The sequence below is a fragment of the Maylandia zebra genome, linkage group LG14, assembly GCF_041146795.1.
Source record: "Maylandia zebra isolate NMK-2024a linkage group LG14, Mzebra_GT3a, whole genome shotgun sequence".
Lineage (NCBI taxonomy): Eukaryota > Metazoa > Chordata > Actinopteri > Cichliformes > Cichlidae > Maylandia > Maylandia zebra.
In genome coordinates, this window is record NC_135180.1 from 24731891 (window position 1) to 24757598 (window position 25708).

Below are 25708 nucleotides of genomic sequence, written 5' to 3' on the forward strand. Positions count from 1 at the left end.
TTAAATGGTGATAGCGACTTGTCCGTCTCTTTTAGTTGAGCTACTTTAATAAAACTCTTTAATTGAACCGTTTTGCCTCCCTGACTCCTTTTTCTGACCTGGACACTTTTTTGTTACTTCCCCCTCACTGCCTAGACCCCTCAGGGGAACGTAACAAGGGTGGGGGCTCGTCTGGGATTGTTGAAAGGGGAGTTTTGAGTTGGAATTGGTTTTTGATTATCTTGCTTTGTTCACCTTTAGAGATTCAACTTCCCAGTTAAGTTAGGTGAGTGTCCAGCTGAGCTTAGTAAGTTCTTCCTTCGGGCACTCTTTTGTTGTTTTGCCTTTTTTATTTTCGGAGTAATCCTGGGCGGGGATTAGTTCCCTGTTGGGGGTAGGCAAATCAGGGCTCCGGTCGCTGAAGTTCTGCCTTTAAAGTTGCCTCGAGCCCAGCACGCTCCAGAAGATAGGTAGGTAAAGGTTGTTGTGCTTAGGAACTGGGTAAGGTAGGTGTGTGTGTGTGTGTGTGTGTGTGTGTGTGTGTGTCAAGAGGTAAGTTGGTCAGTTAAAGTAAGTTGTGTAGTTTTCTGTTACTTGTTCAGTAGTCGCTGAGTGAGTTGGCAGACGGGTGTGGTAGTGTCTTAATTAGGGTGTGTTTGCTAAGCCTTCTCCGCCCCCGAAATGGATGATACAGCTATCAGTGCACAGGTGTCTAGAAGCTCGTTTGTGGGCAATAACATCCACCTGGTTTCCGTTTTCTGTGAATCCAGTGTTGAGAGCTTCTTCAGTGTGTTTGAAAGCATAGCAACTGCATTACAGTGGCCTGAAGACGTGTGGGGGGTGATGTTGCTGTGTAAATTCACAGGTAAGGCTCAGGAAGCTTGCTCTGGTCTGTCTAGGCAGGACAGCCTAGTTTATGAAAAGATTAAAAGTGCCGTCCTCCAAGCCTATGAACTTGTGCCTGAGGCCTATAGGCAGAATTTTCGAGGTTTGGAGTTGGCACAGGGTCAGTCCTACCTTGACTTTGCTCGGGAGAAGGCAAAGCTTTTTGGTAGGTGGTGCTCTGCAAGCCAGGTTAACAGTTTGGGGTCGTTACGTGAGCTCATGCTTGTGGAGGATTTTAAAAACTCTGTTCCTGAGTGTATTGCTCTTTATTTAAGTGAACAGAGGGCTACAACTTTACAGCAAGCTGCCACCCTGGCAGATGAGTTTAAGCTGACTCATAAAGCAAGTGCTGTAGGACATGATATCCATCTGCACCATAGCGCATTCTGGACAGGTAAGAGTGGGCCAGCTAACAAAGCAAATGCAGTTATGGTTTTAAGATCTAGGCCCAAACTGTGTTTCTTCTGTCACAAGCCTGGCCATGTGGTTGCCAATTGTGTCAAACTGGCACTCAAACAGAAAGCCCACTCAACGCAAAAAGGGCCTGCTTTGAGAAAAGTCAGTCGCGGTTCTCAAACCGACAAGGTTGCCCGGCCTAGTAAAAGGCTACACTTGGAGCATAATTGCTCAGTAGTGTCATGTAGTCAGTGTAAGAGGCCAACTAACCCTGAGCTGCCGCTGGTTGACCATTTCTCCGGTCCTCAAAATGATTTGCGGGGAGAAAGTTCATGTTTAAAACCACCACTCAGACCTGCACCCCTTGCTAACAAACATGTCTGTGTTTCAGTAAAGCCTGCTAGCTGCCTGCTGGGTTCTCCACATGTGATGGTTCGAAGCCCTGGCTATCACATGGGACACTGTTTCGAGGGTCTGGGGCCACTCTCTGGAAATGTTGTGAACCCACTGAGATGGGATTGGCAGCTGCCGCAGGAAATGCCTAACCGTTGCTATGGGGTTTGGTAGGTGGAAAGCCTGCAATTTGTTGATGCGATGGTTACGGACTTGATTAGTTGTTTTGGTTATCGTAATTTGACAAACCATGGGTTTGTATTTATGGGAGGGGGTGTTACGGCCCTAGCAGGGCCTCCTCCTGAAGGTGCCTGTGTGGGCGTGTCCCACCACCTTCTGCCTGAGGTGCCACCTTTCCCTGTTACACAGCTGACTCACATCAGTAATTAAAAGTATTTAAGCCCAAGGAAAGGTGAGCTCTGGGCCAGAGTGCCAGTAGTGTGGTTACAGCTTGTGAGCTGAGTGGTTGTTGTGGTTTCAGCTAGTGAGCTGTGTTCTTGGTGGTTTTCAGCTAGTGAGCTGCTCTCTTTTTTGGCTTACGTTTTACTTTATCGACCAACGCCTGAGTTTTGTTTGTTTTCTTAAATGGTGATAGCGGCTTGTCCATCTCTTTTAGTTGAGCTACTTTAATAAAACTCTTTAATTGAACCGTTTTGCCTCCCTGACTCCTTTTTCTGACCTGGACACTTTTTGTTACTTCCCCCTCACCACCTAGACCCCTCAGGGGAATGTAACAATACCTTTTAATTAATGCAGACAGTTCTGCACATTTGTCAGCAGGCAAATGGCCCAACAGCACATCCAAGTTCTGAAGAGTTTCTGAATTCTTCAGACAACCAAGCAATAAAGGATCATCAGGTGCTGCCACATCCTCCCCCCCACAAACTTACTGCGCTATTGTACAAGCAGTCAACCCTGGACTCGATGCGGAAAGAGAAATGAGAGAGCCTGACAGACCGACGGATAAAGGACGAACATGATATGGTTTCAACAAATTAACATGGCAAAGTTGATTTCTTTTCCGGCGATCTGGGGTAGCAATCAGATAATTCTGTTCACACAGTTTCTGTACCACGGTGTAAGGCCCAGCAAACCGTGCCTGGAACGGTGACCCTGCAATTGGCAGTAAAGCTAAAACCTGGTCACCCTACTAAACTGCTGCTCTTCAGAACGCCGGTCATAAAAATATTTCATCTTCTGTTTGGCCAACTGACCTGCCACATACAGTCTGTGCCGAAAACCATTAACATAATCTATCAAGTTCACTGGTGGTTCACCTGACAACCACTTATCGCACAGCACTGTCAACGGTCCCCGAACTTTGTGGCCAAAGACCAAGTCATTTGGGCTAAACCCAGTACTCTCCTGGCACACTTCACACGCTGCCAACAGCGGCCACGGTAAACCTTCCTCCCAGTCACTCCTCATTTCGGTGCAATAGGCACGTAACAAGGACTTCAGTGTTTGATGGAAGCGCTCTAAAGCACCTTGGCTCTTTGGATGATAAGGAGAGGCTTTATCATGTACAATATTCAACAGCTTAAGAACTTGTGCAAATAGATGTGACGAAAAGTTTGATCCCTGGTCACTCCCACAGACTTAGCTGTGATGGTACGCAACGGATATGCAGCAGGATAAAGCGTAACCTGGCAGATTACAGTTAACAGATACTCCGAACCAGATTTTGATCTAGGAAGCGGGCCCACACAGTCAATGATCAAATGTTCAAATGGGTTACTCACAGCAGGGATGGGACAAAGTGGAGCAGGTTTAATAGACTGATTTGGCTTACCTACAATTTGGCAAGTATGGCAGGTCTTAATGTAAGCTGAAACATCACGCTTAAGACGTGGCCAAAAGAAGTAGCGCAAGATGTAATTATAAGTCTTCGTCACTCCCAAATGCCCATATTTGTCATGAGAACACTTCAACACCTCGTCACGGTATTTAGTTGGAACCACAATCTGGATAACTGGACTCCCAACACAGTCCAACCCTTGCGGAATCCACCTACGGACTAGTACCTCCTTCTGCAGAAAATAACCAGAGGCTGCACTTCTAGCGTCATCACTAGGTTGCACTTTGTGAAACAGCTCAGTCAGTGAAGCATCAGCACGCTGTGCCTGAATTAACTCTTGCTGGGAAATTGACAAATGTTCAGGAACAATCAAATCTGGTTCAACCTGACACTCTTCTGCTTGAGTTACAGGCTCTGCATCCCTTTTAGCTGCAGCCCTTGTAACAGCACAAGCTGCAAAGTCAGAAAAACCCTGTTCACACTCATGGGACTCATTCAGAACTCTAGATTTAACAGGTAAAGAATTGTCAGCCCAGACTCGATTTTCAGCCAAATCATTCCCCAAAATCACATGTACGCCCTCAAGTGGCAAAGCAGGACGAACACCAAGGCAGATGATATCATCCACAAAACTGCATGACAGCCTGACTTTATGCAATGGAGCACAGATAGTGGTTAAACCCATGCCTTGAACAAGCACACACTCACCAGTATCAGTAACCTGTGAAAATGGCAACACGGAAGCTAAGATAAAAGAATCCTTCGCTCCTGTGTCACGCAAAATCTTTACAGGAACTTTATGAACATCACCCGGGAGTGATACAAACCCATCGGACACAAAATCCTCAAACCCCGAATAGCTCTCCAAGTCAGACTTGGGCGAAACTGGCGTCTCCCAAGAGAGTACTGATGTTTCCCGTGCAGGAATTGTAAGAGCTGCAGGCTTAACCTGTTTGCCTGTACGCGCCAACTTGCTTTTCAACAAGGGACATTCTGCTTTCCAGTGTCCATCGCCATGGCAGTAGTTGCATGCTTGACCAAACTTACTGGGCTTCACACCACCAATGGCCTTCGCAGGGTCCGATGACATAAACTTAGTTTGACCAAAAGCTCTAGCGGGAGCACCAACTGAAAAACAGTTTCTACCAACCTGCCTCTTATGTGCCAAGATATATTCATCTGCCAATTTAGCAGCGTCAGAAACGGTTGTCACTTCCCGTTCAGCAATATAAGTGGCAACCACAGGAGGAACACACTCTTTAAACTGCTCCAATACCATCAACTCACATAAATCCTGAAAAGTTGTCACTCTCAGTGCCGAACACCATCTGTTGAAGTGTTTAGTTAAATCCCTCACAAACTCTATATGCGACTGCTTATCAGACTTCCTCCATGATCTGAAACGTTGACGGTAAGCTTCTGGTACCAACTCATGCGCCTTCAGAACTACATCTTTAACAGTAGCAAAACTCCAACAATCAACTGCACTGAGTGCTGAATAAGCTTCCTGAGCCTTTCCAGTCACAACAGACTAACATAATCACACAGTCAGCTTCTGGCCATCCTCTCAATTCGGCAATGCGTTCAAAAAGGGAGAAAAAGGCATCTGGCTCTCTTTCATCAAATTTCGGCACCAAGCGCAAATTATGCACGACATCAAAAGTTTCAACTCCTTGTGGAGAAGACTCTTTAGCCTCAACACCACCTGATAACTTGCCCGCCCTGATTAGGTCTAGCTGATACTGCTCTAGCTCCAACTTTTCCTTTTCTAAAGAATGCCTTACACAGTCTTTCTCAATGCTCAGCTTGTCTCTTTCCATTTGTAAGAGTAACAACTCCTTTTGCTGCTCAAAAGACAAAGCAACGGCAGTTGAGACCACAGACTGATCAACCTCAGCCGCTAAGGTTTTCATTTTACCTGGCAACACGCCTTTCTTTACTAATGCAGCCTTCAACACTCCTTTAATCTCATCTTTCAACCGTTTATCTCCAACGTCGACATCATAATGTTCAGCAAGTTTCAAGAGTTGTTCTTTAGTACAACTATTCAAGAGTTCCTCCGATGGAGACTGAACAAAAGCATCAACAGTAGCCATAACAGCAAAGTATTGATTCTCGACATGCAATTGAAAACAGCACTTTCCCACTAACTGCCTAACCAAAATCTACTTAACTAAAGCCTAGTCTTCATGCAGTTACTTACGGTGGGTACTTATGCACTAAAAACCGCCAGAAAGAGAAAGGCAACTGCACAAACAGCGACCCCCTCAATCCTGGGGACGTGCTCCCGAGACAACTGCTCTAACCGTGTTCACCGCAACAGAAATTTCAGTGAATGATTCTCGAGAGAAACACTCCTTCAACATAACAGGGAAAGCACTGATTTTAATGATTCAATAATCAACACAGCTCATACGCTCCAAAGTTGACACAAGACAGCACATCAACACTAACTCCAGTAAACTTAAGTCTACAGCAAACAACAGTATTAACATGACTGCCTCCACTCAATCTGCCTAACCAAATGGCCTCCCAAACACAATACACAGCAGACCCAGAATATCAAAGCACCACAAATAACCAAACTGATCAGCAATCAACTCAATAATTGCCTACAAGGCAAGTCCTAGCCAAGACACAACTAGACAAGCAGCTGCAAACAGACCAGCTCTCAATCAAATGTTAGAAAGCTTACCAAACCAGGATAATTGCACAGACGATCCCGGACGAGCCGCCATTTGTCACAACCTGGCTCATAGGAAGTGACAAACAAATGGGAGACCACACACAGGTTTTTAAAGACTGTAAGACATATTTAATGAAAATAAGGTAAAGCAACTTAAACACAATTTAAAGGACATAACAGCCATAACTGAAACATCCTAATGAACATGACAAGTGCCAGAGAGAGCGTCAAAGCCAGCCACCACTGGTTCAGTCAAGGTGTCTTTATATACACTGGGACTGGCCTCTCAGGTGTGCTGCATCAATAATTGGGTCAGCTCCACCTACCTGCAAGAAACAGGTAAAAGAAAAAGCAAAACACAAGGCCAGCCCACTGGCCGTCACACTTAGTAACAATAAATACCTTTTTTTTAAAACATGGCCTTATCATGTTAAAGGGGCAGAATTTAGTGCATGATCTGATCAAAAAGGGATATAGTGAAATTTATGTGTCCTTGTCAGTGCTGCTGCGACCTTGGTGACAAACAGTTGTGGTTGGAAGTTTCCATACAGCTTCCGGTTCCTTGGCGTACACCTGGCTGAGGATCTTACGTGGTCAGTACACACAAACAAAACAGTGAAGAAGGCCCAGCAGCGCCTCTTCTTTCTCAGGAGACTGAAAAGATTCGGCATGAGCCCCCGCATCCTCAGGACCTTCTATCACTGTGCCATTGAGAGCATCCTCACTGGATGCATCACCACCTGGTATGGCAACAGCACCGCCTACAACTGCAAAGCTCTCCAGCGAGTAGTGCGGTGCTCTGAACGGATAATTGGAGGTGAGCTTCCCTCCCTCCAAGACATCTACAGGAAGCGGTGCCTGAGGAAAGCGGGGAGGATCATCAAGGACTCCAGTCACCCCAGCCATAAACTGTTCAGACTACTTCCATCAGGAAGGAGGTTCTGCAGCATCCGGTCCCGTACCAGCAGACTGAGAGACAGCTTTTTCCATCAGGCCATCAGACTGCTGAACACGTCATAGACACCTCACCTTCACTACTGGAACTTCAACATTATGCACTCCACACTGTATATAAATGCCACTTGTTTTGCACATATTCAACTCTGTATATTTTATATATTTTATTATTATTATTATTATTATTATTTTATTTTATTTTTTTACTATTTAATTTGTAAAAATGTGTATACACACACACACACACACACACACACACACGTAGGAAAATATTTAGTATACACATCCAGAAATGCATACACTATTATATATTGTACATATATTTATTAGTTTCAGGTTGGCCATTCTTGTATTTTGCTCGTTTGTGTTGTTGTGTTTGCACATCTCTGTTGCTTGTGGGGCTCGCACACAAGAATTTCACTCGCATGTGCTGTGCCAGTGTGCCTGCACATGTGATGTGACAATAAAAAGTGATTTGATTTGATTTGATTTGATACACTCATCATGGGCATAAAAGTCATGGTAATTCGGGGCTTTTAATGATTTCTTTGAAGTGTTCTTTTTCTAGAATGCGATGATTGTAAAGCATACAACTTTATTGACATTATTTAGGATTTTCTCTAATACACATGGTCAAGTATACATAGAGGCTCAAATGTATACATACACTCACTTAAATTGTTTATTAAGTGCTGTGAAAAGTTCTACAATGTATTTTAACTTGATCTATCTATCGAGGCCTATTATGTCTGGTAGTTTCTCTTTGTCAGCATTAAAATAATTTGTTTGACAGCATTCATTGGACTGACCAATACTCAAAAGAATTGGAAGGTCCAAGGAATTCAATGAAGGTCTAAGAAGGATAATTGCAGATTTACACAATTTGGGAAGATTCTTTGTAGCCATTTCTAAACAACTGCAGATTCCAATGTCATTATTACAAATAGTTGTACTTACTCACAAGTTATTCTGATGTCTCACGTCTTTAACGAGGTCTGGTAGAAGACCACAAGCGTCACCCTCAGATGAGAGGAAATTAGTTGGGATGTTCAGAAACAACCCAGATTCAAGCCTACCATGAACTTTATACTGATGGAACACCCAGGAATCTGACCAGTTGTTAGAAGCTTGTTAATGGCTACCAACAATATCTGATGAAGGTGTAACTAGTTAACGGACATTTAACATTACTGGAGCTACACAGTGGCGCAAAAAAGTATTTAGTCAGCCATCAATTGTGCAAGTTCTCCCACTTAAAAAGATGAGAGAGGCCTGTAATTTTCATCATAGGTATACCTCAACTGTGAGAAACAAAATGAGGAAAGAAAATCCAGAAAATCACATTGTCTGATTTGCAAAGAAATTCTTTAAAAATCACACAATGTGATTTTCTGAAATTTTTTCCCTCCTCATTTTGTCTCTCACAGTTGAGGTATACCTATGATGATGATGATGATGGTGAAGCCTTTATTTGTCACTTGCAGTTGCCTGCAGCAAAATTGGACCTCTCCCGACCATACATACAATACACAAACATCACATCAGGGAGACAGGTCAAAACAGGTAGTGTAAAGAAAAACAATGAAATATACAACACAATAGAGGATGATATGATAAAAATTACAGGCCTCTCTCAACTTTTTAAGTGGGAGAACTTGCAAAATTGGTGGCTGACTAAATACTTTTTTGCCCCACTGGATCTATGTATTTGAGCCTGTATGCATGTTTTTTGTCCTGTGTGGATTAGAGAAAATCCAAAATAAATTCAGACTTGTTCACCCAATTCTAGTGTTTTAAAGCCATTAAAGATGCATGCTGTTTAATCATTCTGCTCTGGAAAAAGAACATTTCAAAGAAATCATAAGATCAAAACTACTCGGACGTTTGTGTCCAGGATGAGTGTATGGAAACTTCTGACCACAACTGTATTTGTACCATTATATGGTTTTTAGCCAGGATAGCAGCCTCTTTTAGCTTCCTCATCAAAAGTTACGATCTATAGCTCATCAGCAGGGAGAATTTGCAGACTTACCTCAGCTAGTGATTACTGTGATTAGGCCAAATTAATTTTAATATAAATGCTGCAGTGATCACTTTATCTAGAACTTTGAATGCTATTGTTTTCCATGAGTAGAGGTGTGCTAACGGGTCTTGCTAAATAGCATTTTACAGTGTAGTTTGATAGATTATTTTGTGGAATAACAGGTTACATTACACATACACCCTGACCCTGTGAAAGTCATTGACCAAAAGGAAAAGAAAAAAAGTTTGAAACTGCTGACTGTAAATCTTTGTCCTGGCATTTTTTTTTCCATTGCTGTAATTGTTGAAATGGGGCTGTGTTAAAAGCATTTTTCCCTGAAATATCGATCATGTTGATAATTTAGGCTGGCGATATCCATCTACACTCCTTATTTTCCGCAACCTTAGGATCACCTGCTGAGGAGGTTGACTTTTTTCTTGCAACCTTCAAGCTTTAGTGAAATTCAGTGATGATTCTAATTGCTAATTTCCATCTATACATACACACAGTTTGTTGAAATTTTAGTTTTGGACAGTCTGATTTAGAAAATATAGAAAATCCCAAAAGATTAGAGACAATAAAGACAAAAGAAAAAAAATAGAAGATGGGGTTTGGAATCAAAGTGAGAGTGAGAGAGAGAAAAAAGAAGAAAAGAATTAGAAAAGAGGGAAAAGAAGTAGAAGTAGCAGTAGTCACTGTTTGTCAGCATGGCTTTGTCTGCCAGCACGATGCAGCTCCAAGATACTGGACCAAAGCCAGCTAATTCTGGCCAGAAACACACACAGGTTCTCTCGCTCTCTCACTCACTCTCTCTCTCTCTCTCTCTCACTCACACACACACACACACACACACACACACACACACACACACACACACACACACACACACACACACACAGACTCTCTCTCTCTCTCCCTCACTCTACAAGCACACACATTTGGCAGAAAGACTGTTGGGTCACGGTATAAACTGCCTCTCCCTCTTCCTTTCTTTTCCTGATCTTTTGTCCTTTCCTATTCCCACTTACCTATTTACTTGTTTGTGTGTATGTGTGTGTGCATTTCCATGTAGCAGGAGGTGTTGGAGATAGCTTTGGATCAGTGTGGCCCATCTACTGACAGGAAAATTGCCCTGATAGACAAGAACCGTGACCTTTATTTGACCACCGTGCGTCATCTTGGACGAGAACCCAAAATCTGCAAAATTGGTGAGACATGGAGGGAATGCACTTAACAAGATCGGTGATGACTTTCTTTGTTTTGTGTGTGTGTGTGCGTGTGTGTGTGTGTGTGTGCGTGCAACTAAGGTTAGATTACTGTAATAGCTGCATGCATCTTCTATCTTTTAGGTAGCATGGTTCATAGTATGGCCTGGAATGATGCTGCTAACATCCTGTGTGGAATCCAAGACAACCAGCTGACAGTGTGGTACTACCCAAGTGTTGTCTTCACTGACAAGGAATTATTACCGAAGACACTGTGCATAAAAGATGGCAGGTAATTTCCCTGGGCTTTCGCAAAGCCCCTGGTGTGACTAATTAATAAACAATTAGTGTCTATGCTTTGACACACTGGGTAATGCATTAGTGAGAGTGATTGGTCATAGGCCAATGAGTTGTTTTTCAAAAAGAAAGGTTATTGTTGTTACAGGTAGATGCAAGTGGATGTAAAAGGAAAACAAAATTAAGGTTCCAGTAGGATGTGAACCAGCATCTCCTGGCTGTTAATTCTAATAGATGTCACACCACCAATCCTCCAACCTCCTTATGAGGACTTGACACTTCTGTAAAATGATCCTGTTAATACTCAGTTGCCAATTTAACCATGTCTGGTGCGTCAAAGCACCAACTCTAAAAACCACCTTACGTGGGGAGATTCTAGAGGTTCTGACAGAGAGGTATTATGCAGTACAAGAAATGGGGATGAGAATTAATTGGTGACTTTAGCATGTAACAGCTGATACCATTCACCAGAATGGCGAGTAAGTTCCTATTACAAAAGCAGCAAAAGGTTATATTCAAGTTTAAAGTTGGCCAGAGTAGATAGAAGTATATAAGAGAACCTCTCAGTGCCCTTGCATTTTCATCTGAGAGGTTTCTGGAAAAGATGTCAAATATGAACTAAGAGCAGAAATGGAGGCAGCTTTTCTGTACCTTTTAACTCATTCTCCAAAGCAAAATGCATATGGCCAACATCTATCAGACTGTGCAAAGCTTTCTGGCCAGAACTCCTCAGCGTTAGCCAGCATTGAAGGCAGAGTGCCTGCACTGTCAGTACAGGCAATTGTAAACTATACTTGTGTCTGCTACACTAATCTGAACACTTGGTTGTAAACTTTTTGTGCACATTTTGGACTCACTCACTGGTTTTATTATTGCTGTTTAGTGCTCAAGCAGGCAGAAATTTGAGGAACACCAAAGTCTAAGTGGCAAAAGCTAATAAATCATCAGAAACTGCAAATTTCTGAAAGTTTCTCTTTAGGTTTGTTGGATATACACCAGCCACTTTATTAGATATACCTGTTCAACTGCTGATTAACACGAATGTCAAATTGGCCAGTCACGTGGCAGCAACCCAGTGCATTTACATATTTAGACATGGTCAAGGTGACCAGCTGAAGTTCAAGCTTAGCATTGAGAATGGGGAGAAAAGTGGTTTAAGTGACTCTGAATGTGGCATGGTTGCTGGTGCCAGGCAGGCTGAGTATTTTAAAAGCTACTGAGATGTGTCAGATACTATCATGTCAACATGTACCAAAATCTCAGAAGAATGTTTCCAGCACCTTTGAATCTGTGCCATGAAGAATTAAGCAGATCTGAAAGCAAAATGGGACCTAACCCAGCACTAGCAAGGTGTATCTAAAAAAATGACCAATGATGGTGTTCTACAGGAAGCAGGACGCCCTAAGAACAGTACAGGTTACAGTGGTACCATGGCTGTTGGGCCATTTTATCAGGTTTACATATGCCGTGCTTGTAGAGGAAACTGGTAAAATCTGCACTATTAATGAGTCTGTCGAAGCAGCGTCAGGAATCATTTATATGTTATTTATGCATAACAAACTCATTTTTTCCCTCTGCCCTCTGTCAATGCAGTATTTACTGTAACAAACTGTGTGTGTCTTTGCAAAGTGAATTCAGACGTGCACCCCAAGTTCTAAACTACATTGGCACCAAAGTGACATTACGCCAAGGAGATGGTTCATTGGTGTACAGCAGTGTACTACCCTTTCCTGCCCTCCTGCATGAATACAGCATCTCTGCGCGCTGGGAGGATGCACTGCGCCTCTGCTGCTATGCAAAAGTAAGATACTGGAAATGTCTTTTACTCTTTTCTACTTGTGTCAGTGATTTCTATATGTGCTTAATGTAAGTGATGTGACATCATTGTACAATTGGTCTCAGTGTTTGTAGAACTGTGTATGTCCTTGCATTAGCTGTACAAGCAAAGCCATAGTGAGCATTAAGCTTTCGCATTGATTACTACATTTCTTTCACGTTGTATTTATGTTAGCAGTTTTGTGGTAGTGTTAAATATCCTCCAGTCTTGGGGCTCTGGTACAGTTCAGCTTCCCATGGCGTATGTCACGTGTATGCATGGATAATATGTCTGAACCAGAAAGTAGTAGACAGGTTTATGGGACCTGACCAGCAGGCTTTAATTAGCTTCAATTAGCCTGGTGACTCCATTTACCAGATTAACCCCCCAGACCTCACTCATAAATACACACTCTGCTGCATGCATGTGTGGATTTTCCAAACATATTACTCACACACACTGAGCACAGTGTGAGACTGTGTCTTTGCTTAGGCAATGATGCAATAACCACAAGCTTGGAGAAACGGACAACAAGTAGCAAAGGGTGGTTGGAACAAAAGGGATGGAGAGAGGCACCAGTTTTAAGAGCTTTTTCCTTGACCCCATCCTCTCGGCTTCTGGTAAGCTTTTGGTGGCTTTTCCCAGAACCACAGTTGTTGTCAGTAAGTGCTCACCTGACAGGAGTCAACAGAAACATGTTGTAAATTAAGGCAAGAAGCACAGACCTAACATACAGTGACTAAAGTTTATAACCTAACAATTAAGTAGGCAAAAAAAGGTTTATTTCACGTGAAATTGTTTCACGTGAAGTTGTGTTGTCATGTTTACGACCTCTGGCAAGTCCTGCCGATGATATTTGTTGTTTGCAGGAGTGGTTTCTAATTGGAGCTGTTTTTCTTAGTGATGGATACTGAAAAACGCAGGAGATTACAGAGTGGTGACTCTGGAGTTCAGTTTGCTCAACTGCTGGCCCATTTGTGGTCAAATTTTAATTAATCCAGCTGCAGGAAATAAAGTGGCGACACATTTGTTTACATTTATAGTTGTTTTGTACTGCAAATACCTCCTGTTTTTGTGTGTGTCATGCATGTTTAAAGACTTGGTTAAAGTATGAGTAAAGTGTACCAGAATGCATTGAAGATACAGTCGTACTCTATCCTTATGCCCACTGATACATCCTCTTTTCATTAAGTGCTTTTTTGCTAAATATGTCATTTGTGAATGTGGCCAAAGGACTGAATTTTTACTTCATCTCTCCATAGCAATTGGTTTCTAAAACTAAGTAAGTAACAGCTCAGCTGTTACTTGGTTTATGTCCACCAAGATGAGATTTACAACATACAGTACTAGGCAAAAGTCCCCCCCCACCACCACCACCACCACTTCTTTATATTTTGTTGGGAAAATTGGAAATGCAGTGCAGTGATTCATTGAAACATGTGCAAAGGTGCATGAAAATGCAGGATTAAAGGGAGTTTTTGCAATTCTAACCAGCTTAAAAGTCAGTATGTGGTATGACCACTTTATTCTTTGACACTCTTGGTCAAACTTTCTTGTCTAGTCTTCAGGAATAGTTCTTCAGGCTTCTTGAAGGACATTCAAAGCTCTTCTTTGGCTGTTGGCTGCCTTTTATTTTATCGTCTATCTAGATGATCCCACGCTGCTTCAGTAATGTTGATGTCTGGCTTTAAAGAGACCAATCCATGACTGATAGTGTTTCATCTGTGTTTTTCTATCCCAGTGTGTTTTTATTGCATTGGCATTGTTATGATGAATAATTAAGCTGCTGCCAATAAGCTTTCCAGACTCTTTCAGATATTTTCAGATGTTGCTCATCTGCTGTAGATGGGTTTTTTTAGGCCTGCAAGTTATTTTGTCCTCCACTTGTCCAGTTTCCTTTTTTTTTTCTAAAGCACACTCTGCAGAGATGCCAAGTTTTTGGCTAATAGCTCTTTGGGATTCACTTTGGTGGTGCAATTATACTATTTTATGTTTGCCAAATTGTGTTATCTTTGGCATTTTTCATAGATTCAGCAACAGAAAACGGAACAAATTATGTGTTATTATTACAGGCTGCTGATAGCAAAGGGTGTAAACACCACACCGTTTCCTCCCTTGAGTTAGGTGCCTTTTTTATGCCATAGGTCGATATTAATTAAAGAAAAAAAATGGTTTCATTAAAAGATGCTCTCTGCTGTTGTTCCCTTTATCCCTAGGACCAATCTTTGTGGGCATGTCTCGCTGGCATGGCAATGGCAAACAGAGAGCTGACTACTGCAGAGATGGCTTATGCTGCCATTGGAGAGGTAAGAGCACTGCTTATTGGCTAGTTCAGCTAAACACAAGTGTTGTAAACCACCAGAAAACCATAAAAAAGAAAATTCAGTGAAACTTCAGTGAATCTGTCAGTGAAAAGAGATACTGTATTTCTAGCTTCTCTCTTTGCATATCTGCTGCTTCACCTCTTTCAGTTACCTAGAGTTCAATACATCAACTTTCTAAGGGAGCAGCCATCTAAGGAGTCATCGTTGGCCCACATGCTGCTGTTCAGTGGTCAGGTCCAGGAAGCTGAGGCTGCTTTCTTACAAGCTGGTCTCATCTACCAGGCCATACAAGTCAACATTGACCTTTATAACTGGGAAAGGTATAATTCTGTATATATGTGTTCATGTTGGAAATGTACAGCTAGTAAAGAGACAGTATAAGCAGTTTTGGGAGATTTTTATTCATGTATGTATTTTTTGTATTTTTGGCTGTGTAAGGATTTTGTTTTATGGAGGTAGTCTAAACTTAGGTTTTAAAGAGTTAAGGTGAAGCATATTTGTTCACAGAGGATGCATGTCTGTCTGCATCATGTCATCTTGTGTCCAGGGCATTGGAGCTGGCAGTTAAACACAAGACCCATGTGGACACTGTGCTGGCCTATAGGGAGAAGTTCCTACAGAAATTTGGCAGGAAGGAGACCAATAAGAGATTCCTGCAGTACTCTGAAGGGGTACGTTATGGTGGCCTGTCTTGCTGCACTGTATAAACTGACTTGGTCAGCAACACACTGGAAACATTTTTAGCTGTGGATGGTGTCTATTTCTAATTATTTCCCATGGGTTATCAACTTTGTTTGCTCTGCTAATACACTCTAAGTGGCCTTAAAAAAAGTTGGTTTAGGGAAAAACTATGTTACCTTAGCATTTCTGTTTACCATCCAATCAGAAAAGCCTACAGCATTAAACTGCAAAAGGAGGCAAATCTCTAGCTGCACCTGACCTATATAATCCCAAATATTGCTTGCAGTAGTGTTACTGGAGTGCTTATCACTGCAACAATGCCTAATATTATAATTATAGTCTCAAAGTACAAATACAATAAAAAAAGTTCCATATAACAAAAAGAATCACAGAGACTCTGTTGGTTTTAAAAGATGGTTGAGATGGTTAAAACCTTCTTGTAAACTGGTTAAAGGAAAGAAAAATCCATTCTGATTACCGTTTGACTTTGTTCTTTCTACACTTGCCGTCATGCCAAAAATGTTTAGGTATATATATGTACAGTTTTTGTTTTGCCTCTGTTCACAACCACAGTGGAGTTTGGCCCCATTGTCAGAGGCTCAGAGTTAATTTAGACAGACGAGCAGTTAGACGAGGCCTGTTTCCCTGATATTTCATTACAAATGAGGCAGGCATAACATCTGAAGCTGAATCAAAGTGCAGTCCCTCTCTCAAGACTCTTCATGCAAGTATTAAAAATGCTTAAAATAACATAATATGTAAAATCATGTTAGTCTGATCAGTTAATTTTGAGCCTCTAAAAAATGGGGACCATCTGTAAAAATGGCTGTAATTTATAATAAACTGATGAATAAACTGTTAACACCAAACTTATTTGTTAACCCCTTGAATTAAAGCTGAAAGTCTGAACTTCAATTACATATAGTTTTATTTAAAATCCACTGCGGTAGTATAGTGAGGCAAAACTATAAAAATAGTGTCCTTTTCCAAGAAATTATGGACCTAACAGTGTCTACTCTTCCCAAAAATGCTAACTTCCAAGATGAACTGATCTTCTGTGGACAGTTTGTTTTTAATCCAACTCTTAAAAAATTGAGAGCGACACAATAATGGAAACTACTGGACTGTACAGATGGTAAATATCCATCTTTAATAGGATGATCAAACATGTGCCAAAGAGATAAGAGAGTTGTTTTGGGTTTTTTTTACACATCTAAAACTCTTCCAGTTTATAGTGTTGGCGCATACAATAACCAGACCGTACTAAATCATATCCCATGTAAACAGCTGACCCCGAAAAACTCAGCAGTAGGTAGGATTTCAGCCAGACTGCAAGGAAAAATGTGTGCATGTGACTTCAACCCATGTGATCACCACTGGAGGTTAAAAAGCACCATTATCATCCTACACGACCTTCCCAACTCCTGTAAATTGTTCAGTAAACATTTCTAATTTTAAAAGTGTTTGCAGTACTTACACTAATTACTCTTAAACAGAAAGAACCTACTCTAATGCATTACAAGTTGCTTTCTACTACCCGAGCTCAGCCAGCCTTACAGTTTGGAGGGATTTACAGACGATCTAGCAGCGTCTTTCTTAGCGTATCCGAGGCTAACATTTGAAAGCCAGTGTTTTAAGACGCTTACTATAACTTGTTTTCCTTCTCTTTTAATGGGGGATAACTCCCATTACCAAATGCTTCCCGGAACTGTTTATCAGTTAAAATAGTGTTTCTTACTTTCTCATTTCATCTCATCTTACTGTGTCTTCCAGGTTGAAGTGGACTGGGAAAAAATCCAAGCAAAGATAGAGATGGAGTTGTCTAAAGAGAGAGAGCGAGCTGCTAACACCTCTGTGAGGAGCAGCGTGGCCTCACGCCGTTGATTTTTAAAAATGTTTTTTATTTTTTTAAGAGGGTCATGTCCACAATAAGTACAGCAAGTACGATTACCTTCATGTAAAAACCAAAACTGAACAATTTTGAGATTTTGTGATGTCTGTGATGCCTGACTTACACTACACACATAGTCTTGTCAAGTTACATATAAAGCTTTAAACAAAATCGCTTATGTTACTGTTACTGTGGGTGGCTGATAACAGTTTTTTTAAGGCTGTCTGTATTTCTGACCAACAGACCTGTGGCCTTCCTGTTGTAGTGACTGATTTTGAGTGAATCAAGTTTAAAGTTAATCTGTTTTCATTAACAGTTAAATAGGTATACGCGTTCATCTGTAAATTTGTATAAGTGTTATTTTTGTCATGTTTCAGTTTGTTTTTTTACATTAAAATATATTTTTATAGTTTACACATTTATAGTGTTGCCTTGTGGAAATGCGAGAATGTCCATTAATAAAGCATGTGAACCATACTGTATGTATTGATCCAAAATGTCCTGTTTCTTTGTTTTCCCCTTTGTGTCGTGACACTTTACTGGTTTTATACAAGGATCAGGGACTGTCTTTGAGGTCTGAGATTTATTTTAAGCTTTGCACATGCACCCTGAAGGTATTTCTGTGTGCATGCGTGTTTTCACAGTCTTAAAATAATGCAGGGCTTCTCTTTTTAAATTGTTCTTGTATTTCCTCCGCTGCTGAGGTATGAAACAGACCGCTTGCCACGGAGCTCCACCCCCTGGTTGGCAGAGGGCCACTACATCAGCAGAGGGTAATAGCCTATTCATCTCCACTAGTGGTCCAGGAGGATGAACATCTTTCTCAGGGCTCTTCAGAAAGGACTCCTATACTATGTCATGAAGATGCAGATGGATATGGTAGAAAGTGAACAAGATGAAACAGTGAGTGGCAACAGACACACATCACAGAAAACAGTAGGAAAATCTCTCTCTTGGGTTGGGTATCTCTTGCTGCTTATTTTTTTTTCTTAGCAGTTTTCCTGTAGTTTTGGTCACTTCACTTCTAAAAGCCTTTTTTTATTTCTGTCTTTCCACCAACTATCTATCTGAACTAATGTATTTTTAAGAGCAGACAAAATAAATCATTAATTAGTCATTGAGGTTAAAGCTAGTTGGGTTCACTGAACATCTTCCGTGTTCAAATTCCACATAATACAAGAGTAGTGACGATTTTCCTGTAATTTAACACAAAGCAAGTGAGCATCATGTGCTTGGCGTCAAGCACGCTTTATCCAAACAACTCCTTCACCTCAAACCATATAGATGTGAGAAAACAGCTAAATGGTGGAACTGGATGACCACGTTTCACATCCATTACTGGGAGTGGCCACACACAATAAACAGCAACATGTGAAATCAGTTCATGCTTTCTCTTAAACCATGCATTGCGTGATATACCTGATTCACTCAATTCCACGCCTCTACCTTCAGCCATATCTTAATGTTAAGAATATAAAAGTCACATTTAGATTAGACTTTCTATAGTTTTGAGTCCCAGTGGCAAATATCTTACAATGAAATGGCCAGTGTAAATATTTCATATTTTTGAAGCTACACAGCACACAGTGCCAAACAGATGCTCTTCTTTTATTAAACCATAGAAGTGTATATCTATATTCAAAGACTGGCTGGTTCTCATATATTAAATTGATAGCCAAGCTCTCCCAAAAATACACTTCCCGGATGTAATGCAGAATTTATGAGGAGGATAGAGAAGGATAATGCTCATTGATTTGACATTTTGAAGTTTGTCTGTTCTTTATACCAGAGAGCTATACGATAACTGAATTATGGGCTCTGATTCAAAACCCACTGAGTGTACCAATACTGTATTTATCCCTGTGTTTTTATAGATTTGCATCTCCCATGAGCGTATATAACTATCCTCTCCCCTGAGAGAAGACATACAGCTTTACTGTTGATGTTTACAAATGGAAGTCAGTATATAGTGAACTACACTGACTAGGAAGGAGAAAATGAAACGCAACAATCACACTTCTCATGGGTTCATTAGCCCTCAAACATGGCCTCATGCCGCTCAGGGTCTCAGATCCTTTACCTCATCTACCCATCAGTGGTTGTTTTAGTCTGGATTTAATGCTTTTAAGTCCAAACTCCAGCCGCCCACAAATGTCCCTCAGGAAAAGAAAGCCATCAGTGATCACTACTGGCTCTGCCATTATGGTCAGGCGATATTGGTTTACAAAAGCCACCACAATCACACTCAGACTTTTAGAGTTGGGATCAACTCAGGGTCTCTAATTGTAAAGGCTAGCTTTACAGATACGGTTCTGCATTGTTCGGAATGATGAAAGATGAGCACTTTGGAGCTTCTGGGATAAATCAGTTTAGTTGATTTGATAAGCTGATGGTTATTATCTGCTTTACACCTGCTCTTGTATCTTTAATGGGATTTAATTTGGTGCACTGTTTATATGCAAACACCTCCTTTTCATTTCTGCACAACAAACTGAAAACATTCGTCCATCTTGAAGTTGACGGGCAAATAAATTGAAAAGTGTTTTTTCTTTCAGTTCATATGTAAAAAAATGCAGATCTTTCAGAACCTTCCATTATTGTGAATTCGAAATGATCCAATACTGTTCGTACAACAAAAGACGTTTGGCTGGCTTACATCCAGCAGTAATGCAGATTCTCATTAGAATTTTTGGCCTGGCCCTAAAGATAAGACAATACGATATGGAGAGTGTGACTATTTACCAGACACCCAGTCAATCACAAGGTAAAGAAATACTAAATGAACAAAATTGCCTTTTCAGTATTATGGCATTAATTCACAGAAAGCATGTTTTCTCAAAATCTTCTTTCAGATGAGCTAAAGTGTAACTTCTTGTTTCTTTAGGACAGTTAGCATCTGCAAAAGCAGACTTGAATGTATTCTCATCTGGCATCTTCAAATCCTTCTGCTTTAACAAAGAAAGAACATTTTCTTCAATGCCGCGTGTGAGCTAGTATTTTTCTGTTTTGCTCCTTGGGACAGCAGCTATCTTCTCTGACATGCCTTCATAAAAGTGCAACTTTAGCTCTTATCAGTCTGGAAGCTGTAATCTCATTCATATTTTTCTTCTTCTTGAGTTCATAAGCTGGGACCTGGGGCAGTAAGGCTTCACTCACAGGAGAGATGTCAAGCATTGAGCAGGTCATTTATATAATGCTCATCTATCAGCTCCCAGTGAAGTGTGTATGTGGGGGTAGATTGCTGCCTTCATGCTGATAAGCTAGACTCCAGGGCTGGCTGGTTTAAAAAAAAGTGTCTCAGAAAGAATTATAACAGATATTTCCCTAATCCTTTCTCTCTTTCAGTCCATGTCTAAGGGGACTGAAAAAACTATTTTCTTTTTTTGGATGCAAATTTAATAAAGAAAAGGCTCTACAAAATAGTATGAGAATTTTTCAGGTTCGGCAGTATATTAAGCACTAAGAGAGGACCTCAGTTTGACAGGAAATCTGTTTCATGCTGCCGTTAAATTGAGGTGCTGAAGTTTGAAAAAAGCTTAATGCGATTGTACTGGAGCCAATTTAGCTATTCCCAACACAAAGCGCCTCAATTTCAGCCTCCTCCGCTTACTTTATAATCTGCTTTTCATAACCCAAGCGGTCATTTGCATACAAAAGGAAAGCAGGTTCCTGTTATCTCAGAAAACACGTAGTCCTGCATTTTTCTCAGCCTTCTCTTTTATTCTTTACATTCAGGAGTATAATTGCACTTGTTCGTTGTATCTCTGCAAGATTTTTTTTACCCTGACTATATTAAAATAAGAATAACAATGTTTCTGTAGTCTTGCCCAGTCTCCGTCAAACAGAGTTGGATGTCCTTGGGCTCTGAGGTCCTGAGACCTCCAGGGCAGCCAGCCTCTGGTCTCCGGATCTCGGTCCTGTTGCTCTCCCTCTGCCCTGGCCGCCACTCTCGTTTTCGGACAACAAGTTCTCACCGGACCGGTCTCTGTGCATGTCTTGCATGCTTTCCTCATAGGTGGGCAAATACTTAACTTCGTCATAGGCCGGCAGGTTTGGAGAGGCAAAGCCCCCGAGGTTGTATTCGGGGTACCGCTCCAGCAGGGAATCCTGGGACGCTGATGTGTGTCCGTGAAAGAGGGACGGCTCCTCGCCGCGGTCGTGGTGCGGGTGCCGCCGGGGCCGAGGGCAGATGATCCGCTGGATGAAGTAGCCCATGGCAAAGAGCAGCAACAGGATCAGGATGCCGGACAGCTTCCGCGTGAACCAGCCGACGTTGTCGAAAAATGCGTGGATGGAGAGCTGGCAGCAGCTCACCTTCGAGCTGGCACTGGTGTTCCCTGTGACGGTGGGCGGACAGCAGTGCTGGTTGACGCCGCACTGGACCTCCCCACAGCTCTGGGCGGCTTGACATGCAGAGATCAGGCATGCCGACAGAAATGTGCCAGTGTATGCTGTCCGGCCGCCGCCCGGCACACGGGGCATCATTTCGGGATCCCCCAGGATGGAGCAGCTATCGGCGCGTCTCCAGTACGCACGACGTCGTATCGTTAAGCCCGCTCAGGTGTTGCAGGACTGCCTTTCCTTCCAGCTGTTCGCGAAATATGTGCTGTCACAGCTTCTGCAGCGAGGAGCGGGACAGCAGGTGCCCCCCCTCCCCCTGGTGAGGACGACCTGTCTGCTTTAGTATGGGCGATCGGAGTGGAGCCACCTCAGTGTCTGAAGGCAGCAGGGATGAGATTCATGAATAATCTTACATCATTATTAGGTGAAGATATCTTTATTGGGTCCTAGCATGTCCTTACACCAGTGAAACCCGCAGATAGCCAGCCTGTGCTCCTGGTTACATATTCTGCCTTAACCTGAAGTCTCCTGCACAAAGACACATGCAATCTCACCAGTTTTCAGACATCAGCAGCCCCCCTCTCTGATCACTACGTGCAATGTTTGCTGCAGAGCATCATGATTTATACTTTAAAGATCCAATAAAGAATGCTGTAGATGTAGGAGGAGGGGTGACAAGAGGAAGGAGTGAAGATATTGTGCCTTAGTACCTTGTAAAATTTAAACAAGTCTTTGTTCTATAGTGATAGATTGAGAACAGAGGTCCTTAAGCCAAGGAACAGCAGCAATACTGCAATACAGAATTAATTAACTGCAAGTAAACATCCTGCATTGGAAATGTAGGATAGTGCAGATTATGTACAAATTCACTTAACAGTAATATGAATGATAGAAGATACTATGAAGTATTTGTGGATGAGTAGGATATCAGTGTTGGCTTTGGTTAAGGTGGAGCTAATGTTTCCCATATTGTCCCAAGATCATCATATGTTTCTGAACTCTTTAGGCTAGTATAAATTAATAGAAACCTTTTATAATGTAGAGAGGTAAACAGCTGTAATATCTGAGACTGACACGTCCCCAGATGCCACTTTATGATCCATTGCACCCGAAAGACTTTAAAACTGTCCCATCACTGAATTCTGAACCAGGTAAAAACCAGCACTGGTGAATGACCCTGACACAAGGCGCCAACAGCTCTAACCGTCTCATTAAAAATGCAATGTGGATTGTAATGGCCCCCATTAGATGAGTGTCTGGATTCCCATTAGTTCAGTATCACCCTAGAGAACCATGTGTCTGCAGCATTGAAGAACATAACCATAAAACTAATTCCTTGCTTTAAACGATAGTCTCTGTGCCCCGTGTGTTAATTTATGCTAAAGATGTCCCTTTGGATAACATCCAAGAACAGCGGGCTCACTAAGCTGCTCCTCAAGTCCTGAATATTAACTGATTAATTAAACCACTCTGCTTAATTTGTTGTCTTGCAATGAATTAGCGACTTGAATAATTTTCCGCCGTGGTTGTATAGATCGACCAGCATCATTTTTCAAAGGCCTGTTGTCCTTTTCTTTTTCTCTCTCTTTCTGCGGTGAATAGCATTTATGATATTAAGACATTACAGGGAAGACTACAGCCTCTGATTCTATTTTAAAAGACAGGGTTGTACTGATAAATATAAGGACTTTAGAGTCTTTTGCAAAGTCTACATTGTTTAAATTGTGGTGAATCCTTTTAAATTACAGGAACATTTCACCCTGTCTTCATGTTACTGTTTGTTACTGATAGTCAGTCTGTATTCGTCTCTTTCCTAAACAAGGCCTAATGCACAATACACCAAATCCAATTACTGGACCATTATGACATGAAATTCAGTAGAAGAAGAGCACCATGCAACCTAATTTATGCAGCATCGTATTTCTTTCTGTAATCTACCTCAATTAGGGAAATGTGATCACAGGGCAACTTTCCAACCAAATAAACAATCAATAGCCTGTGGACCATGGCTCTGAGAGTTCAGAAACCCTTCTCAGTTCTCCCCTGTTTCGTTTTTCCAGCAAGTCTGCTTCTCAGGAGGGCTCTTATTGACAAGCACAGAGAACAACTGCTATTTTTGATCACAGCTTTCACTCTGTGCAGTGTCTGGAAGGCAGAAAAATGCTGCAACCTGTACAGTATGGAGGAAAAACTGTGGATATTTGGCTTTTAACTGACTCAAATCAAGCCAATTTGAGCAACTATATAGATAAGAATGTAAATAAATCTTTTTATCCTGAAGAAAAATCAAAGTGTAAAATGAATTATTTATTTATTTTCACTGTTCATCTGCACGATTGCCTTGCCCCCCTTGTCTTTTCTAGCAGTTTCCAGCAAACACATCAAACCAATTGGAGACCAACTACATCCCACAGGAAACATGAAAATAACATTCACCCCCCTCTTTGTAACACATAGTATATTTATAGTTTGGAATATTTGATGTACACAAGTAGAAACCCTGATCCTTGAAGACAAATTCAGAATGCAACAATGGATATTTTATATGCAGCAAATCTGTTAACACCAGCAGCACAAAGGCGACTGTGTTCCTGTTGCGTTAACTTGCACAAAGTCTCAGCCTCCTGTATGGCCAACAATCGCTGTGATAACACTTTCACTATTCTATATCACTGTAATAAATATGCCGTCCTGTGTGCTTCCATTAATCTGGCACAAAGGTCTCTTGTGTTGTGCTTAATAATTCAGTCTTGTGGGGTCCATTAGCCGTGTTTAATGATGAATGGCAACGTTCATTTTCATGTGTCGAGGACTCTGATGCCCAACAGTCAATGTCATGCTTATCATGTTTGCATTAATTATGAAACAAAGAAAGCCTTGTCCGGCCTCTGGCTTTGTTAATGGACCCACTGATGGTTCTGGGTTTCACTTTATTTGCTCCAGAGCAGAAGTCACAACCTCAGGGTTACTGCCCTGAGATCAACTTCAGCCTCTGTAGCTTCTTTTCTGCAGCATTTATGGAAACAATGAGATTTTTTTCCTTTGAATGATAGCAGTGTTTCAGGTCCACAAATATACATTATATAAAGGATTTCTTTCTGTGTGATCGTACCTAAGAATAGCTGCGTCTGGCTTTGCAGACAGGGGAGGATTGATGCATAAGTTTTAGCTTGTTTAACATATTAGTGTATGAATTCGGTATCTGTGCAGGATATGAGTGTGGGTGTCATCAGTGCTGTGTATTCCCATCAGCTTGAACTCTAATAAAAAGCAGGGCCTGCAGTCAGTGAAGATTGTGTGAATCCAGAAAGTCCCACACCGCAGCTATTTCACACCCACATACTTCCTCTAATCTTATCGCTCTGCTGGCTCGGAGGTCTTAAAGTGTACGGACTGTGCATGTTGAGAGTATGGGGCAACTGTATTTATGTTTGAGTTTGTTTGTGTGGGTGTCTTTGTATGGTTTCATTCTTTTTCATTTTTTTCTCTTCTTTTTTTTTGCATAACTGGACAATGTGGTAGACAGAGACACGAAAAATGGAGGCGAGAAGAGATGACGTGGCACAGGTCACGGGACAGACTTCATTTGAAATACACCATAGTGTAAACTTTGCGCCTTTGAACAAGCATGTGGTAACAAATATACTTGAGGGAAAGTGTGTGCCTTAACGAGCACCTTAATGTGGCTTGCTCTCCCAGCTTTGTGTAGTTTTTGGCAGGGAGATGAATCAGAATCCAGACTTCCTCTGAGAACGAAGACTTAAAGAAATCCTCACCAGAAGACAGAGGGGTAAAATCCCTTCTCTGTCTAATGGGAATTACTTAGTGCTCTTAGTAAGTCAGATGTTTGGAAGGTTTGTGCTGAGCCAAGCTTTTTTTTTCACTTTATAGTGACTAACCATATAAAGCTGCCCTTTTGATGGGTAATAGCATTAATTTATTTGACTCAGCATTGTTGCCTTCTTTGAAAATTTAAATATTTTATGTGCAAATGCCCTCTCCACAGCCACATAAGCACAAATATTCTCTGTGTAAA

General features: G+C 41.6%; 2 protein-coding genes across 3 annotated transcripts in view; one reads left to right on the plus strand and one right to left on the minus strand.

Moving 5' to 3' along the window:
- The window catches only part of ift80 (intraflagellar transport 80 homolog (Chlamydomonas)), a 55696-nt gene extending 37883 nt beyond the window's left edge, over positions 1 to 17813 (plus strand). Inside the window, exons 14-20 of one of the 2 annotated variants that reach the window (XM_076873248.1) lie at positions 10193 to 10325; positions 10467 to 10614; positions 12249 to 12420; positions 14652 to 14741; positions 14907 to 15079; positions 15307 to 15430; positions 17214 to 17813. In XM_076873248.1, the coding sequence (XP_076729363.1) occupies positions 10193 to 10325; positions 10467 to 10614; positions 12249 to 12420; positions 14652 to 14741; positions 14907 to 15079; positions 15307 to 15430; positions 17214 to 17324 (951 nt within the window). In that variant the 3' untranslated portion in view covers positions 17325 to 17813. Of the gene's footprint in view, positions 1 to 10189; positions 10326 to 10466; positions 10615 to 12248; positions 12421 to 14651; positions 14742 to 14906; positions 15080 to 15306; positions 15431 to 17213 lie in introns of both variants that reach the window. The other variant, XM_076873247.1, reaches the window with a different exon arrangement.
- Positions 17814 to 21041: 3228 nt separating this feature from the next.
- On the minus strand, positions 21042 to 21990 carry c15h3orf80 (chromosome 15 C3orf80 homolog). The gene has a single exon (XM_012917139.2). The coding sequence runs from the start codon at positions 21814 to 21816 to the stop codon at positions 21169 to 21171; it is 648 nt and encodes a 215-aa protein (XP_012772593.1). The 5' UTR covers positions 21817 to 21990; the 3' UTR covers positions 21042 to 21168.
- Positions 21991 to 25708: the final 3718 nt, after the last annotated feature.

What these genes read in the sequence shown, in the direction of transcription:
- c15h3orf80 (XM_012917139.2), bottom strand. Translation starts at nt 21,816, where the DNA reads ATGATGCCCCGTGTGCCGGGCGGCGGCCGGACAGCATACACTGGCACA.